We start from the raw sequence: 16,043 nt of genomic DNA, 5'->3' as shown, positions 1-16,043 counted from the left end.
CGATGCAGGGGAACCGGGTTCGTGCCCCGGTCTGGGAGGATCCCACATGCCGCGGAGCGGCTGGGCCCGTGGGCCATGGCCGCTGAACCTGCGCGTCCGGAGCCTGTGCTCCACAACGGGAGAGGCCACAACAGAGGGAGGTCCGCATATCACAAAAAAAAAAAAAAAAAAAAAAAAAAAAAAAATCCAAATGCACACATCCTCTGACCCCCTTCCAGGAAGGCACAACCTACACAAGGGTCCTCGAAAGAGGTGTTTTACTCCCATCCCAGGGATGTCCAGAAACATTTTTGGTTGTCACAGGGGGGTGGGGATGGGAAGGAGCCCTACTTGCATCTGGTGGGTCAAGGCCAGCAGAGCTATTAAATATCAAGCATCCTACAATGCACAGGACAGCTCCCACCATACAGAATTACCTGGCCCAAAATATCAACTGTGCTGAGGCTAAGAAACCCTGGCCTACAAGATATACCTTCACATGCACAAAGATGTTCTCTTTAGCACTGTTTTTAATAAGAAAAGATAAGAAACACTGGAGATTAGTTAAATAAAGAATAATCTTTACTACATGCACCCCAACGTTCATAGCAGCACTATTCACAGTAGCCAAGGCATGGAAGCAACCTAAATGTCCATCAACAGATGAATGGATGAAGATACAGTACATATATACAACGGAATAATATTCAGCCTTAGAAAAGAATGAAATAATGCCATTTGCAGCAACATGGATGGACCTAGATAGAGATTATCATACTAAGTAAAGTAAGTCAGACAGAGAAAGACAAATACCGTATGATATCTCTTACATGTGGAATCTAAAATATGATACAAACGAACTTATTTGCAAAAAGACTCAGAGACATAGAAAACAAACTTCTGGTTACCAAAGGGGAAAAGGGGTGGGGGAGAGATAAATTAGGAGTTTGGGATTAGCAGATACCAACTACTACATATAAAATACATAAACAGTTAAGGTCCTACTGTATAGCACAGGGAACTATATTCAATACCCTGTAATAAACCATAATGGAAAAGAATATGAAAAAGAATATATACACACACACAATATATATATATATATATAACCGAATCATTTTGCTGTACACCAGAAACTAACACAACATTGTAAATCAACCATACTTCAATTTAAAAAGAAGAATAGGGCTTCCCTGGTGGCGCAGTGGTTGAGAATTCGCCTACCGATGCAGGTGACACGGGTTCGTGCCCCGGTCCGGGAAGATCCCACATGCCGCGGAGCGGCTGGGCCCGTGAGCAAAAATAAAAATAAAAAAATAAAAAGAAGAATAATCTTTATATTTATATTCACATAAAAGAATGTTATGTAGCTCTAAAAAGGGAATGAAGAAACTATATGACATGTAAAAAATGTGAAAAGGTAAGTGAAAAAAAAACCAAGATGCACATAGAATGCTATCATTCTGTAAAAAAGAGAAATAATACATCCATATTTGCTTGTAAATATGGAAAGATCCAGAGAAATTAATGACAATAATTTAGTGGGGGAACTGGGCAGACAAAGGACAGGAGTAGGAAGGAGATATTTTATACCTGCATATACTCTTCGATCTTCAAATCCTATAAATGTATTGCCCACGTGAAAACGACTGTAAATCAACTGCAGCTTTTTTCATAAGAATATACTATCACACACTGTTCCCACAATGCAACCCTCCTTTGGTTTAGAGCAATACAACTTACATTAGAAAATTTAACAGAAATAAAATACCTTCCACCCTCAGCTGAGTGCACAATTCTGTAGCTGACCAAAAGCGGGCTTCTTACTCTTCAACATCAATAGGGTATGACCCAGTCTGAATAACTTTCCCCGGGACACAGTGTGAGCGCTGCTTGTGCTCACGGTTTATGACAGCAAACCCCGGAGTTTCCTTCCTCTTATTCTTCTCCAGTCCCATTCCACACCATCTCTCTGCTCCAATTTTAAGCTCCAAAAGAGCCTTGCAATTGTAGCTAATAAATGCAGGTTTGATCAAATACAGAAGTACATTCACTGCGAAAGAAACAATGCATTCCAACATACCCTGCTATGATGAATGTGCTCCAAATCATTAAGATAATACTCCTCAACGGAATAGGGCTTTCCTTCCACTTCAAAAATATAAGCAGGGTTCATCTTGTTCTGAACAGGAACAGCAAAGTAATCTGCAAACTCTTTACAGCTGATGGTGGCTGACATCAGGACTACCTACAGAGTAAGAGAAACCATTAAAACAGACAAAATGATGATGATAATAATAACTGAAATGAAATACTTTTACAATTCCAGGCTTGTCTTCTGTTTTAATAATTTTCAAAACTTTAACTGAATACTTCGATTTGATCTCCAGTGTAATTCAAATTACTACAGTTTAAAGAATGCTCAGAGATGCCAACTTTTAAATCTCTTCAACTGCCTTATCAAGTGAGAAACTACATTTCTCCAATAAAGCTAAATTACAACCATTAACCTAAAAGGACACTTTGCATCAGAAAGCTAACTTAAGGGCTTCCCTGGTGGTGCAGTGGTTAAGAATCCGCCTGCCAATGCAGGGGACATGGGTTCGAGCCCTGGTCCGGGAAGATCCCACATGCCGTGGAGCAACTAAGCCCGTGCGCCACAACTACTGAGACTGCACTCTAGAGCCCACAAGCCACAGCTACTGAGCTCACATGCCACAACTACTGAAGCCTGCACGCCTAGAGCCCGTGCTCTACAGCAAGAGAAGCCACTGCAATGAGAAGCCCATGCACCACAATGAAGAGTAGCCACCACTCGCCACAACTAGAGAAAGCCCGCATGCAGCAATGAACACCCAACGCAGCCAAAAATAAAATAAATAAAATAATTTATTTAAAAAAACAAGCTACAGCTAAAAAAAAAAAAAAAGAAAGAAAAAGAAAAAGAAAGAAAGCTAACTTAAGACAGAATAAGCTACTAGATGATATGCTCCAGAGAAATCAGGGAGTAAAAAGCACCAAAGAGAGGGCTTCCCTGGTGGCGCAGTGGTTAAGAATCTGCTTGCCAATGCAGGGGACACGGGTTCGAGCCCTGGTCCGGGAAGATCCCACATTCCGCGGAGCAATTAATCCCGTGTGCCACAACAGAGCCTGTGCTCTGGAGCCCACGAGCCACAACTACTGAAGTCCACACGCCTAGAGCCTGTGCTCCGCAACAAGAGAAGCCACTGCAATGAGAAGCCAGCACACCACAACAAAGAGTAGCCCCTGCTCACCGCAACTAGAAAAAGCCCACGCGCAGCAACAAAGACCCAACACAGACAAAAATAAATAAATAAAATAAATAAATTTATTAGGAAAAAAAAATCTCTTTAAAAAAAAAAAGCACGGAAGAGGAAGAAGACCAGGGGTCCATAAAACCTTGACTCTAAGCCGAGAAACTGGAGAAGCCCCAGGACGGCCGCTGTGCGGCAGCCAGGGGAACCAGTCCAGACCAAGTGGGACAGCAGAGGCTCAGGGACTCACCACAGGTTTCAGTTTTGCCAAAAAGCAAATATGGGAATGACATCCTTAAGAAACTCAGCCATGTACGCCAGAGGCAGCATCCATAGCCCATCAGCTGTGCCCTGGAGAAGGTGGCAGCGTTACAAAGGGTCTGCGCCATCCACCAGGCTCCAAAATGCTAAGCAGGCGGTAAGCACAGCTATCTGCTGACCACTGACTACCTACTACATTTCTTAAGTGTAAATCTTAGCAGAAAAGTAAAAACTTTACACAGGCATTATTAATACGGTTACTGGGTAAACAAAATGTCTGTATCTTCCCAGCTAATGTGAGGTACAAGAGGTCAAAGTCCTGCTGACCAGAACTCACTGAGACAAGATACTTGTGGTTAGAAGGCAGGCTCTGAGAAACCACTTGGGGTGTAAGAGTGGCCCCCAAGGGGCACACCCATCACAGCAGATGTTCTCTAAACCATCTTCCAAAGAACAGTGAGGCTAGGGAACTGCAGGGTTTTTGTTCTACTGAGGCAGCAGGTAACCAGAAGGTGAAATCTGGACTGCTCAAAGCTACAAGGTTCCGTACTGCCACCAACTTCCCTGTCGTGCACCCTCCCCCAAGCAGCTCTCAGCCTCTCCTCCAGACAGACCGTTCAACAGCCTGCCCAAGACACCTGCTTGTCCAGGGTGGCCTGGGCTGAGTCTGGTCAGCCAGCAGTGACAGCAGGGTCAGCAGGCTGGGGGATGGCACAAAGCCAGGGACCTCTAAAGGTTTGGGTGGGGAGCGGAAGGGGGGACTGGAAGGCCCATCTGCCCGTGCTCCTGCATCTAAGTCTCTGACAGCCACTCTCTTTCTAAAAAGTAATAAAAAAGGAATTTGGGGGCTTCCCTCGTGGCGCAGTGGTTAAGAATCCGCCTGCCACCGCAGGGGACACGGGTTCGAGCCCTGGTCCGGGAAGATCCCACATGGCGTGAAGCAACTAAACCCGTGCGCCACAACTACTGAGCCTGCGCTCTAGAGCCTGGAGGCCACAACTACTGAGCCCGTGAGCCACAACTACTGAAGCCCGTGCGCCTAGAACCCATGCTCCGCAACAAGAGAAGCCACTGCAATGAGCAGCCCGCGCACCACAACGAAGACTAGCCCCCGCTCACCACAACTAGAGAAAGCCCGCGCGCAGCAACGAAGACCCAATGCAGCCAAAAATAAATAAGTTTATTTAAAAAAAAAAAAAAAAAAGAAAGGTCCAGATTCTGCGGACTTCCCTGGCAGTCCAGTGGTTAAGACTCCACGTTTCCTATGAAGGGGGCATGGGTTCAATCCCTGGTCAGGGAACTGAGATCCCACGTGCCCCACGGCACAGCCAAAAAACAAAAAAAAAAAGAAAAAGAAAGGTCCGGACTTGTTGAACAACCTTCAATGTCATCTTTAAGATTCAAAAAAAGGAATAAAATAGCCAAATTCTCTCATTCATTTTATAGTCATCTCAAGCAATAAGACAACTTATTGCAAATTTCGGGTTCCATTTAGTCAGCACCCACTAGGTGAGACTGTGAGCGTCCTAAGGTTGACGTCCCCACCTTGGGGCAGGGCGGGAATGTCTCCGTGAACGGACAGAGAGATGAAGCACTTGAAGACAAAATATTTATGATTTAGAGGGCATCTGTTTTCCAAGAACAGTAAATCCTTCCACAGTTCCTTTATATAATGAATGACATGTACCCAATCACTGCTGCTTCTGAAAGACTCCTACTTAGCATGGCTGGGCTGACCTATGTCTAAACTGCATACTAATTATAAACCTTTTGCTATTTTGGCCTAGTTCACTTCCTTGTCCTTTTTGTTCAAATAGAATGTAAGCAATGTTTACCATTGCCACAGACTTTTAGTTAGCTCCTAGCTCAAGCCTCCTATAATAACAGTGCGTATAACTATTCTCAAACTTCAATGTGACTCAGTGCTACTTTTAAAATAGAGATTACAGATATAGTCACATATCTTCAGATTATGGTACCTATGCAACCAAAAGCAGTAGTACTCTAATACCCAGCATTTCATTAGAGTCAACTATTATCAGATCATTTTCTGCAGCCTGGAGAATATTTTACAATTTAATGCAACATAATAACCAAAAGGTACTCCACAGTCTGATCATACGAGAACGCCCTTTAGCCAGCTTCCTAGCAAGATCTGGAGGACTACACAAGACAATGAACAACCAGTTTCTATTAAAATAAAGAGAAACGAAACTAAATAATAAATCTTAACCCTAAATGTTTCAGTTACTCATGAAATCAACTTTACCTTCACAAAACGTGAATTTGTTCTTAGAAGTTTGCGGACGACCAACAACAGGAAATCCATTTCTTGAGTTCGCTCGTGTACCTGCAAAATAGAAAGGGGGCGGCCCCAACGTGGGAAGGCACACGTCACCGCTGAGTGACCGGAGGGAAAGGGGTTCAACGGTGCGCCTAGGGGCCCGGGGACTAAGTCTCTGCGCTAAACGCCGTTCCTCAGGAAACCATCACTCCTGGTTAAGAGGACGCAAAGAACGGCGGCCCCCCAACCAGAGAGCACACGAGGGGCGTGTGCGTCACTGCCCCCCGGGCCCCGTGCTTCTCTGCAGGGCCCTACTGGCCTCTGGAAGGGGCATGCTTAGCGCTCTCGGCCCTGCCCACTGGGACAACACAACGCATCCCGCCTCCCACGGCCGAGAGGCAGCAGCGCGGCCTCGCCCTCTGCCGCTCCTGGCCCACAGCTCCACCCCTCTGCGTGGGCATGTTTACACTACTACTTCGGCAAGGGAGTGCAGGGTGGTGGCTATGCCCGGGCGGCAGTGCCCCCTGCCTGGCAGGCTGGAGCTCACAGGGTGGGCTCGGGAAGAGTCGGCTCAGTCAGGAACAGGTAGCGCAGGGCTGGGTGAGGAGCTGAGGGCGACAGGAAGCCCCTAAGTAGCACCCGGGGAAATGGGGCTGCGGGGACCCCCCCCGAGGGCCTGCTGCTCAGACGGTGCCCTCCAGGCCGAGCCACCCCGAGGGCCTGCCCCGAACCAGCCAACACCCTGGGCTAAGTCACGTGTGGCCGTTTCTCTACACTCAGTCGGGCTCCCCAAGGCATAAGGGGACAGCAGATTCTACTCTGGGACATTTCTCTGCCCAAGTGGAGAGATTAGCTACTGAGTCTGAAAGAGTGCGCTCCCTTCTCCTCCAGGCGAAAGGCTCCATTGTTTATTCTCTAGCCGGCTCCTTCCCGGCCGCACTTCCACTGAAGCAGGTATGGACAGAAGCAGCACAGAGAAAAGTAAAAAATACCAGCAGCTGAAAAGTATTTAACGTCCCTGCCTAACGGCTGGAAACCCTAACAGACACCTTACTAACCTAACTCTCATTTCGTTCCATCACCAAACCCCAGGGCGCTTCCTCAACACAAACATCCTGCCTCGCATACTCAAGAGAGAAAAGTAAAGGCTGTGCTCAGGCAAGAGCCCCAAAGTGACCTCTCCTCAGCGCTGAGACTCCCCTGGCCTCCACACCACCACTACAGCCTCCAGAGCTCTGACTTCACACAACCCGGCTTCTCCCAGTTGCTGGAGGTCGGGCTGCCTCCCCCTCCTGCCCTGAGGACCCCACTCACCCCTATATCCCAGGATGCCCACAGTCCTCTCCCTGCCCCAAGCCCTTCTCCATTGCCCATAATTAAACATATCTCAGTAGATATGTGTCTCCCCAGCAGAGTGGCTGAGAGCAGAAACTACAACTTCTGCATCTTTATAACCTCAGCACCTAATGAGGCAGGTACTCAAAAAATGGTTACTAAACGAATGAGTCACCTGAAGCTAGTTTATTCTTTTTCAAGCGCTAAGAAGTTAAGGACATGATCAACCCATTTTCAACTGCCTGGCCGTCTTCAACTTCTTAGATTTCTTTTGAAATTCAAATCATCCTGCACAATAGGAACAATATTCTTTGTAAAACTGAAACTTCAGGTCTATCCAACCCATTAATTTTTTAAGCAAATAGTTATTAGAACACCCACGAGGAGCTGGGGACACAGTGGTAGAGTGGGAAGCTGCTCGTGCATGTAACCGAGTGACGAGACACTCCCCTGTAGGACAAGCTCTTGCACAGCGTAGCTGACTTGTGTTCAGCTGCCATCACACAGCTTCAGGAAAGTATATGCACCCAGTAACGCAGTGTGCACGGGCATGTCCACGTTGCTCAGGCGTGTGTGTGCAAAGATACCTCCTAACACGCTCAGAAAGTTGCTGGATCCACAGAAATAAATGGCGGCATGAGAAGTAGAGCTCTGAAGTGAACTACCCCACAGCACCTTGCTATCTGGGGGCCTCAGTAAAAGGCTCAACAACAAACGGTAACTACTGTGGACTTTATAATACCACCTTTGGGCACACTGCCTAAGTTTGAATTTCATCACTACCTAAAGACACTCAAAACTGCCCAAAGTCATCCAGAAAAATTATGAACCATGCTGCACATCACACTGTATTGCAAAGAATAACAGCATATTTTCCACCTTTTACTCTCCCAAACAACCAACAGTAATTTAAAACCAAGTAAATGTACACAAGCTAGTAAATGCACCCACTCAGCTTTACCTGCAGTATCGATGGAAGAAATTTTCACATATTGAGGTATAGGGAAGTCATTCTGGCTTATACATGACATGCTTGGACTTATGTTAATTAGAACAGCCTTGTTTTGTGGCCTGTCACACAGGCATTGTGCATCTGCTTTAACCATTAAAGAAGAGAATGCATTTAAACATAAAAATGGAGTAACTATGGTTCAGGCATCCAAAATGGAGCCACTTCATCTGCCTGTTGAAGGACAAGCCTGCTGTTAACTCACGCGGAGGAATTAGGAACATGGGGCAAACGTCTCCTCAGGGTGATCAAGTGAGAGCGGGTTCCAGCCACCTAGCATCACGCCAGGCCCTGGATGACTTCTAATCAGATGACTTGCTAATGGTGAAATGAATGGTGATGACATATTCAAAGCCATTTAAAAATCACAATGGTGTAACTGTGGTCCAGGCATCCAAAATGGAGCCAGGTGGCCCTTGTGGATGTGGTTTCAGACACGTTCCTCCAACACTTGGAACCTGAATTTTCTGAACTGTATCAGACTCAAGGACACCTCCAGCTGTTCTCAAAACAGTATCTGGGGCTTCCCTGGTGGCGCAGTGGTTGAGGGTCCGCCTGCCGATGCAGGGGACACGGGTTCGTGCCCCGGTCCGGGAAGATCCCACATGCCGCGGAGCGGCTGGGCCCGTGAGCCATGGCCGCTGAGCCTGCGCGTCCGGAGCCTGTGCTCCGCAACGGGAGAGGCCACAACAGTGAGAGGCCCGCGTACTGCAAAAAAAAAAAACAGTATCTGCCAGCAGCTGCCAACTGCAACCTTATGGTCTCAAGGTCTCCGCTTATAACTACGCAACCATTCCAGACCCCAACCAATCCTTGCTTAACTAGCACCCTTACTTCTCTCCAGCTCCAATCCTAATTCTCAACGAACAACTTGTATTTTTCAGTTTTTGCCTTTATAAGCCCCCCATTTTGTAGTCCAGCAGAACACAATTCAAGTGCTTCTTTAAGCTGTGTGTCCCAGGCTATAGTCCTCAGTTTGGCTCAAATAACTCTTTTCCATTCCTATTATAGATCGCTTACTGATTATTTCCATTGACAGTATGTTTCGGTATTATACTGATCACACAACATATCAAGAGAATGGAGAGACCTTTCCCTAAAGGGCTGCTCAGGGGGTTGCATTCCAGCCTCTGTCAGGTACTCCAGCCCCACCTCACAGTCTCCCACAAATCCTATTTATTTGCTGATGCTTCTAACGCCACAAGAAATAAGTAAGCTTCTCAAGGCATAATTACCGATGAGGTTTAAAACTCAAGAGTCTGGGGCAGAGGCATCTCCAAAGCTCCTGGGAAAACTGTTTGAACACAGCATCTCCCCACCTCAAAAAACTCTATAAACAAAATCGGGAATTCCCTGGTGGTCCAGTGGTTAGGACTCGGCGCTTTCGCTGCAGAGGGCGCAGGTTCAATCCCTGGTCAGGGAACTAAGATCCCACAAGCCGCGTGGCGCGGCCTAAACAGAACAGAACAGAATCAAATCAAAATCAATTAAATATTCCATCCTTACTGAGAAAAGTCGAGAAAGCTAAGACTGGCACAAAGACAGGGTTCACAATACTTCATTAGAGATTTATTAGAAAAGTGAATAGATCAATATCATCTGTTTACTTTATTCATTTTCTTAAAAGGTATTACTGTCCTTGTTTTACTAGATGGAAAGTATCTGTAAGGCACTAAAAATACCTACAGACAACTGAAGTTCTTTTAATTGTCTGATGTGGCTAACACTCTAAACCAGGGTCAGCAGCCTCTCCCTGTAAAAGGCCAGAGGGCAAATACTTGCAGCTTCACAAACGTACGGTCCTGTCCCAACTATGCATCTCTTCTGTAGACCACCAGCCATCACGAACGAAGAGCACAACGGTGTGCCAGTAAAACTTTGCTTACAGAGAGGGGCCAACTCTGGCCTGAGGGCTGCAGTCGGCCAAGCCCTGCTCTAAACCAGGACTCGCAGTCCTCCGCCTCTCCACCCTCGTTTTGGAAGTAAGAGCAAAGGGTAAAAACAGAAAATCAACATTCTAAGTCGAATAAGCAGATACAGACCCAAATTACTTTTTGACACTTTACAAGTGACTTGCACTGTGCTCTCTTATCAAACAGGAACATGAACATAAGAGCAGAGCACTTACTTCATCGATGAAGACATGAGTGAATTCCATCAAACTCTTGGCACTAACTATTTTCTGAAGCAGCACTCCGGTGGTCATATAAATTAACTTGGTGTTTTCTGTCGCTATTTTCTCCAACCCTACCTAAAATTGGGGAACGAAAAAAGAAAGGAGAAAATTTTCAGTTTAAATGGTTCACATTTAACTACCAAAAAACGCTATGTTCATTTCATAATGAAGGTAAGAAAGGGGAAAAAATTATTGTATATCACAAAAAATATACGGTCTAAATTAAAACTGAAATTCTCAAGTTTATTTTTCTTCTTCTCCTTCTTCTTTGGTGATGGGTGGAGAGATTGGCCTATCTAGTCGTACTTCCCATATCATTTTTATGTTAAAATGATTGTGTATGAAGACATCTTCAACATAAAGATATAATTAGAAGATAAAATTATATAAAAGCCATTCTCAAGTCTGAGCATTCTCACTTCTTTTCTATTCAACTGAGAAAGAAACTAAAGCTATCAATATTTTCAAGAACTTCAGAGATTCACTGTTTTTAAAATTATGCCATAATTCTGCTCTATAAGCAACTGATTTCATTTTCTTTTCCAGCAGAAAATAATCACACCTTATCATCAACTTATATAAAATAAAAAATTAACAAAGAGGGACTTCCCTGGCGGTCCAGTGGTTAAGACTCTGCACTTGCAACACAGGGGGCATGGGTTCACTCCCTGGTCAAGGAACTAAGATCCCACGTGTCATGTGGCATGGCCAAAAAATAAATTTAAAAAAAAAATTAAGAGAGAGAGATGGCTCCCTCTCTCAGTCTCACCTGATAGCCCACCAAACCACCCAAAGTCCAGGCGCGCTCTTTACTGATCCACCTGGCGATGCTGCTGGCCCCGATCTTCCGCGGCTGGGTGACCACAATGTTGCAGTAGGTAGAGCGTTGGATGTAATGATCCAAGATATACTGCGGGAGCTGAGTACTTTTACCACTACCGGTGGCACCGTGTATAATTACCACAGAATTACTTTCTATCAAAGAAATGACCTAGAATTAAAAAAAAAACAAAAAAAAACCTTCAAAATTGCCACAAACTTAACAATGATGTAATAAAGTATTACCTATGAACCAAAAGCTTTATCTCAGGAAGACTTTCAGAATTTATTTTCTTGTCATGCTTAAAAGTTAAATTATTACCTAACCACCTAAACATCACAAACGAGAGAAAGAAGGTTACTAATGGTTGCTGAATTTGAAGGCAATTTGAACACTGTGAACAATAACTAACTGCCACAGAAATTCAGGCCAAGTTCACTGATCCCTATGTCTCAATTTCTTCGTCTATAAATATGAAAACACCAAAATGAATTTCTATAGCTCTTGCTAAGTCTAAATTTCTATTATTTTAAAATTTTGTAATGAACCTCCATGTAATTCTACTGAGAAACATGAAAACACAGCTGTTATTACACTCAAGTGGCTTTAAATTCTCATTTGAAACTCTTCAGACACATTTTAAAACAATTAACTTCTAGGGTTCCACGTACAGGCTGCATGGAGCAGCTCTAGAACGCCAATCCAACTTCTCCCACCACTCCCCGCCTCCAACCGGAATATGCGTAAGCTCGTATCACTCTAGCAATTGCCATGGTCAGGGAATACAAATTAATTTGAATATTGGCCTCTTAAAAATTAATAAAGTATATCTACTCCACAAAAGCTGCATGATTCGATCTAAAGCAAAATAAAAATTAAATTTAGAACATTTACAGTTTAGTCCTATCTATAACCACTTCTTCTGCTAATATAGTTAACTAAGGTTTCAGTACGCTTACTTTTACCCATGTTTAATAACATGTAACTAATTAAAAGTGTAGGGCTTCCCTGGTGGCGCAGTGGTTGAGAGTCCGCCTGCTGATGCAGGGGACGCGGGTTCGTGCCCTGGTCCGGGAAGATCCCACGTGCCGCGGAGCGGCGGGGCCCGTGAGCCATGGCCGCTGAGCCTGCGCGTCCAGAGCCTGTGCTCCGCAACGGGAGAGGCCACAGCAGTAAGAGGCCCGCGTACCGCAAAAAAAAAAAAAAAAAAGTGTAATCATCCTGCTGCTATATTGCCCAACATTGTTCTTAAAATTATGTATCAATGACTGATCAATCACCAGGCAAACAAACCAGGCAGAGTGTAAAGGAAACCCAGTGGAATGCGAGAGAAGACTGCGGCTGAGGGCATTATTTGCTTTCTAAAAAGTCTGGGCAGCGGGTATTGCAGGCAGCAGCTCTCCTGGGGCCCAGCAGGAGTTTACTCACACTATTTCAGAGCAAGGAAGACTAGGTGAATAATTAAATATGAGGAGATGAGCTCAGGGGAAGGCTGAACAAATGAAGCACAGCCGAAAGGAAGGCCATCAACACGCTGATTACACAAAACCACCTCCCCAGGGTGCCTGCCCAGCACCTCATCACTTTCAGACAAGAAACCAAGTGCTGGGTCGCCAGCATTTAGTCGAACAACAAAATTACAGGTGACAAAAATAATTTTACCTCTTCCTTACAACGATTTATAGGCAAATCAGGGTATTTATAAGTTGTCTCTGGGATGCACGTCACACTGCTTGATTTGGCTAAAGGTGGCCTTGGACCTGGATTCAGACAAAACAAATACAATGCTATTTCTTATATGAAAAAAGACAAGGTAAACAACCTACTGTTTTATCTATATATACAGCAAGCTGTACACACACACAAATACATATTCCACAGGCTAACACTGTGAGCAGGGTAATTAGAAAATTCCCTTAGCACCCACTGCTAATACTTTATACAAGCACCAGCTTACCCTCCATCACAGCAATCAAGGTTGTAGGCTCAGCACTACCTTCTAAGATAAAAGATCTGCAGAGCACAGTACTCATCACTTGAAAATGGCACAAAAATGATTAGCTTAAAGAACAAACTTTTATTTGAAATTTCACACCAATTTGTTAAGTGTTCATTCCTTGCTACTAAATCAGTAGTAGACAACCAAACACCATAAGGATACCTTAGGAACAAGCACCCTGGAAGGGTCAACTTTACTCTGACAAAGACACACCCTGGGGGGCTTCCCTGGTGGCATGGTGGTTGACAGTCCGCCTGCCAATGCAGGGGACGCGGGTTCGATTCCTGGTCCAGGAAGATCCTACATGCCGCAGAGCAACTAAGCCCGTGCGCCACAACTACTGAGCCTGCGCTCTAGAGCCCGCGTGCCACGACTACTGAGCCCACGTGCCACATCTACTGAAGCCCGTGCGCCTAGAGCCCGTGCTCCACAAGAGAAGCCACCGCAATGAGGAGCCTGTGCACTGCAATGAAGAGAAGCCCCCACTCGCCGCAACTAGAGAAGGCCCGTAAGGAGCAAGGAAGACCCAACACAGCCAAAAATAAATAAATAAAATAAAATAAATTTATTATTTAAAAAAAAAAGAAAGACACACCCTGGGGAGCTCTGCCCAGCCCTGCTATTGAACGTCTTCCTGTAAATACACGCACTACACTCCAGGGATGCCACAAATTCTTTTTTTTTTTTTTAAACATCTTTATTGCAGTATAACTGTTTTATAATGGTGTGTTAGTTTCTGCTTTACAACAAAGTGAATCAGTTATACATATACACATGTTCCCATATCTCTTCCCTCTTGCGTCTCCCTCCCTCCCACCCTTCCTATCCCACCCCTCTCGTGGTCACAAAGCACAGAGGTGATCTCCCTGTGCTATGCGGCAGCTTCCCACTAGCTATCTAATTTACATTTGGTAGTGCATATATGTCCCTGCCACTCTCTCACTTCGTCACAGCTTACCCTTCCCCCTCCCCATGTCCTCAAGTCCATGCTCTAGTAGGTCTGTGTTTTATTCCTGTCCTACCACTAATCTCTTCATGACATTTTTTTTTCTTAGATTCCATATATATGTGTTAGCATACGGTATTTGTTTTTCTCCTTCTGACTTACTTCACTCTGTATGACAGACTCCAGGTCTATCCACCTCATTACAAATAACTCAGTTTCATTTCTTTTTATGGCTGAGTAATATTCCATTGTATATATGTGCCACATCTTCTTTATCCATTCATCTGTTGATGGACACTTAGGTTGCTTCCATGTCCTGGCTATTGTAAATAGAGCTGCAATGAACATTTTGGTAGACTCTTTTTGAATTATGGTTTTCTCAGGGTATAGGCCCAGTAGTGGGATTGCTGGGTCGTATGGTAGTTCTACTTGTAGTTTTTTTAAGGAACCTCCATACTGTTCTCCACAGTGGCTGTATCAACATCATTAATCATTAGAGAAATGCAAATCAAAACTACAATGAGATATCATCTCACACCGGTCAGAATGGCCAGCATCAAAAAATCTAGAAACAATAAATGCTGGCGAGGGTGTGGAGAAAAGGGAACCCTCTTGCACTGCTGGTGGGAATGCCACAGATTCTTGACAAATCATCAAACTTCACAGGATACAGACTTCTATTGGGAAGTAAGTTTTACTTCCAAAGTAAATAAACCTTGAAAGCTTCCCTGTCCCCCCCAAACTCAGCACTGAGCTGCTCCCTCCCCAGGTCTCCTCTCGATGCCCCCTCCCTGTCCCTCCCAGCCCTCCGCTTCTCTGCCCCAGCCTCTCCCTCTGTTCTGCCATCACCCTTCCCACTCGACACAAGCGTCCATGCTTTGCTTTTGCTCTCCTACATTTCCCCCTCACATACTCTCAGTTTCAAAATCGGCCTACCTATATAATTAAAATATGGCTATTTTCCTACAGTTGAATCAAGATGTGCAGTACTTGTTCTGAATTTTAAGAACAGAGGAGCCAGTTCTGTTCTCTCTCAAAGCAAAAGCAGCTTCTTTGTGGAAACAGAGTTCCTTCTAGGGCATCGTGGCACTGACTTCAGGGGAAAGTTCTCTAAGTCCTGCCCTCAACAGCTTTCTAACTTTCTAGTCACCTCACTACTGACTGCCAAACTCCAAAGCGTGCATTTCTGTCCACTCCCACATCTCACTCTCCTTCCGTTGCTCCGCTTAGCTTTTAAGAAACACAGCAATCACTGATGCTGTCCTGTGTTCCCACTGGTATACTTGCGCTCAATCTCACCCCTTCCAGAAGCACTCTCAGCTAAAAAGCCTTTAATTTAACCACACTACCTTCAAAACGTGTAGCAAAACTCAGTGTAAACAGTTCCTAACTTACAAATGGTTCCAAGATTTTATTAAATTATGTAGAATTCTAAATGATGGCTGGGTACCCAGGCCAGTCTACAAATCCAAGAACTGAGATGATATATGCATAAATAGGGAAAAAACAGAGACCTTCCCATTCTTGGTGCTGGTAGGCTTATCAGTCAATAATAGGCCTTTTTAACACAAAGGGAAGGGATGAGACTCCACGCGGCCCAGCGAACGAGGAGAGACCGAGGGAGGAGCTCCTGAGCTGCGACACCGCTGGGAGATGCAGTGACGGGGGTGGGACGCGGGGTGAGAGGGACAAGGCCTGCCTGGAGGAGAGAGGTGACACAGACTCTTCAGAAAGACAGAAAGGCAGCAGCTGTGGTTTTTTTGTTTTTATTTATTTTTTTTTTTTGCGGTACGCGGGCCTCTCACTGCTGTGGCCTCTCCCGTTGCGGAGCACAGGCTCCGGACGCGCAGGCTCAGCGGCCGTGGCTCACGGGCCCAGCCGCTCCGCGGCATGTGGGATCTTCCCGGACCGGGGCACGAACCCGTGTCCCCTGCATCGGCAGGCGGACTCTCAACCACT

General features: G+C 45.2%; 1 protein-coding gene across 1 annotated transcript in view; it reads right to left on the bottom strand.

The window, feature by feature from the left end:
• The window catches only part of TDRD9 (tudor domain containing 9), a 130,448-nt gene that overhangs the window by 71,722 nt on the left and 42,683 nt on the right, over nucleotides 1–16,043 (bottom strand). The window contains exons 3-7 of the mRNA XM_007128400.2: nucleotides 12,802–12,899; nucleotides 11,089–11,310; nucleotides 10,272–10,394; nucleotides 5,785–5,865; nucleotides 2,063–2,227 (exon numbers count right to left, since the gene is read on the bottom strand). Coding sequence (XP_007128462.2) covers nucleotides 2,063–2,227; nucleotides 5,785–5,865; nucleotides 10,272–10,394; nucleotides 11,089–11,310; nucleotides 12,802–12,899 — 689 coding nt within the window. The remainder of the gene's footprint in view (nucleotides 1–2,062; nucleotides 2,228–5,784; nucleotides 5,866–10,271; nucleotides 10,395–11,088; nucleotides 11,311–12,801; nucleotides 12,900–16,043) is intronic.

The sequence above is a fragment of the Physeter macrocephalus genome, chromosome 11, assembly GCF_002837175.3.
Source record: "Physeter macrocephalus isolate SW-GA chromosome 11, ASM283717v5, whole genome shotgun sequence".
In the NCBI taxonomy this organism is placed as follows: Eukaryota; Metazoa; Chordata; class Mammalia; order Artiodactyla; family Physeteridae; genus Physeter; species Physeter macrocephalus.
The sequence above is the reverse complement of the archived record's forward strand: the minus strand, read 5'-3'. Positions and strand labels throughout refer to the sequence as shown.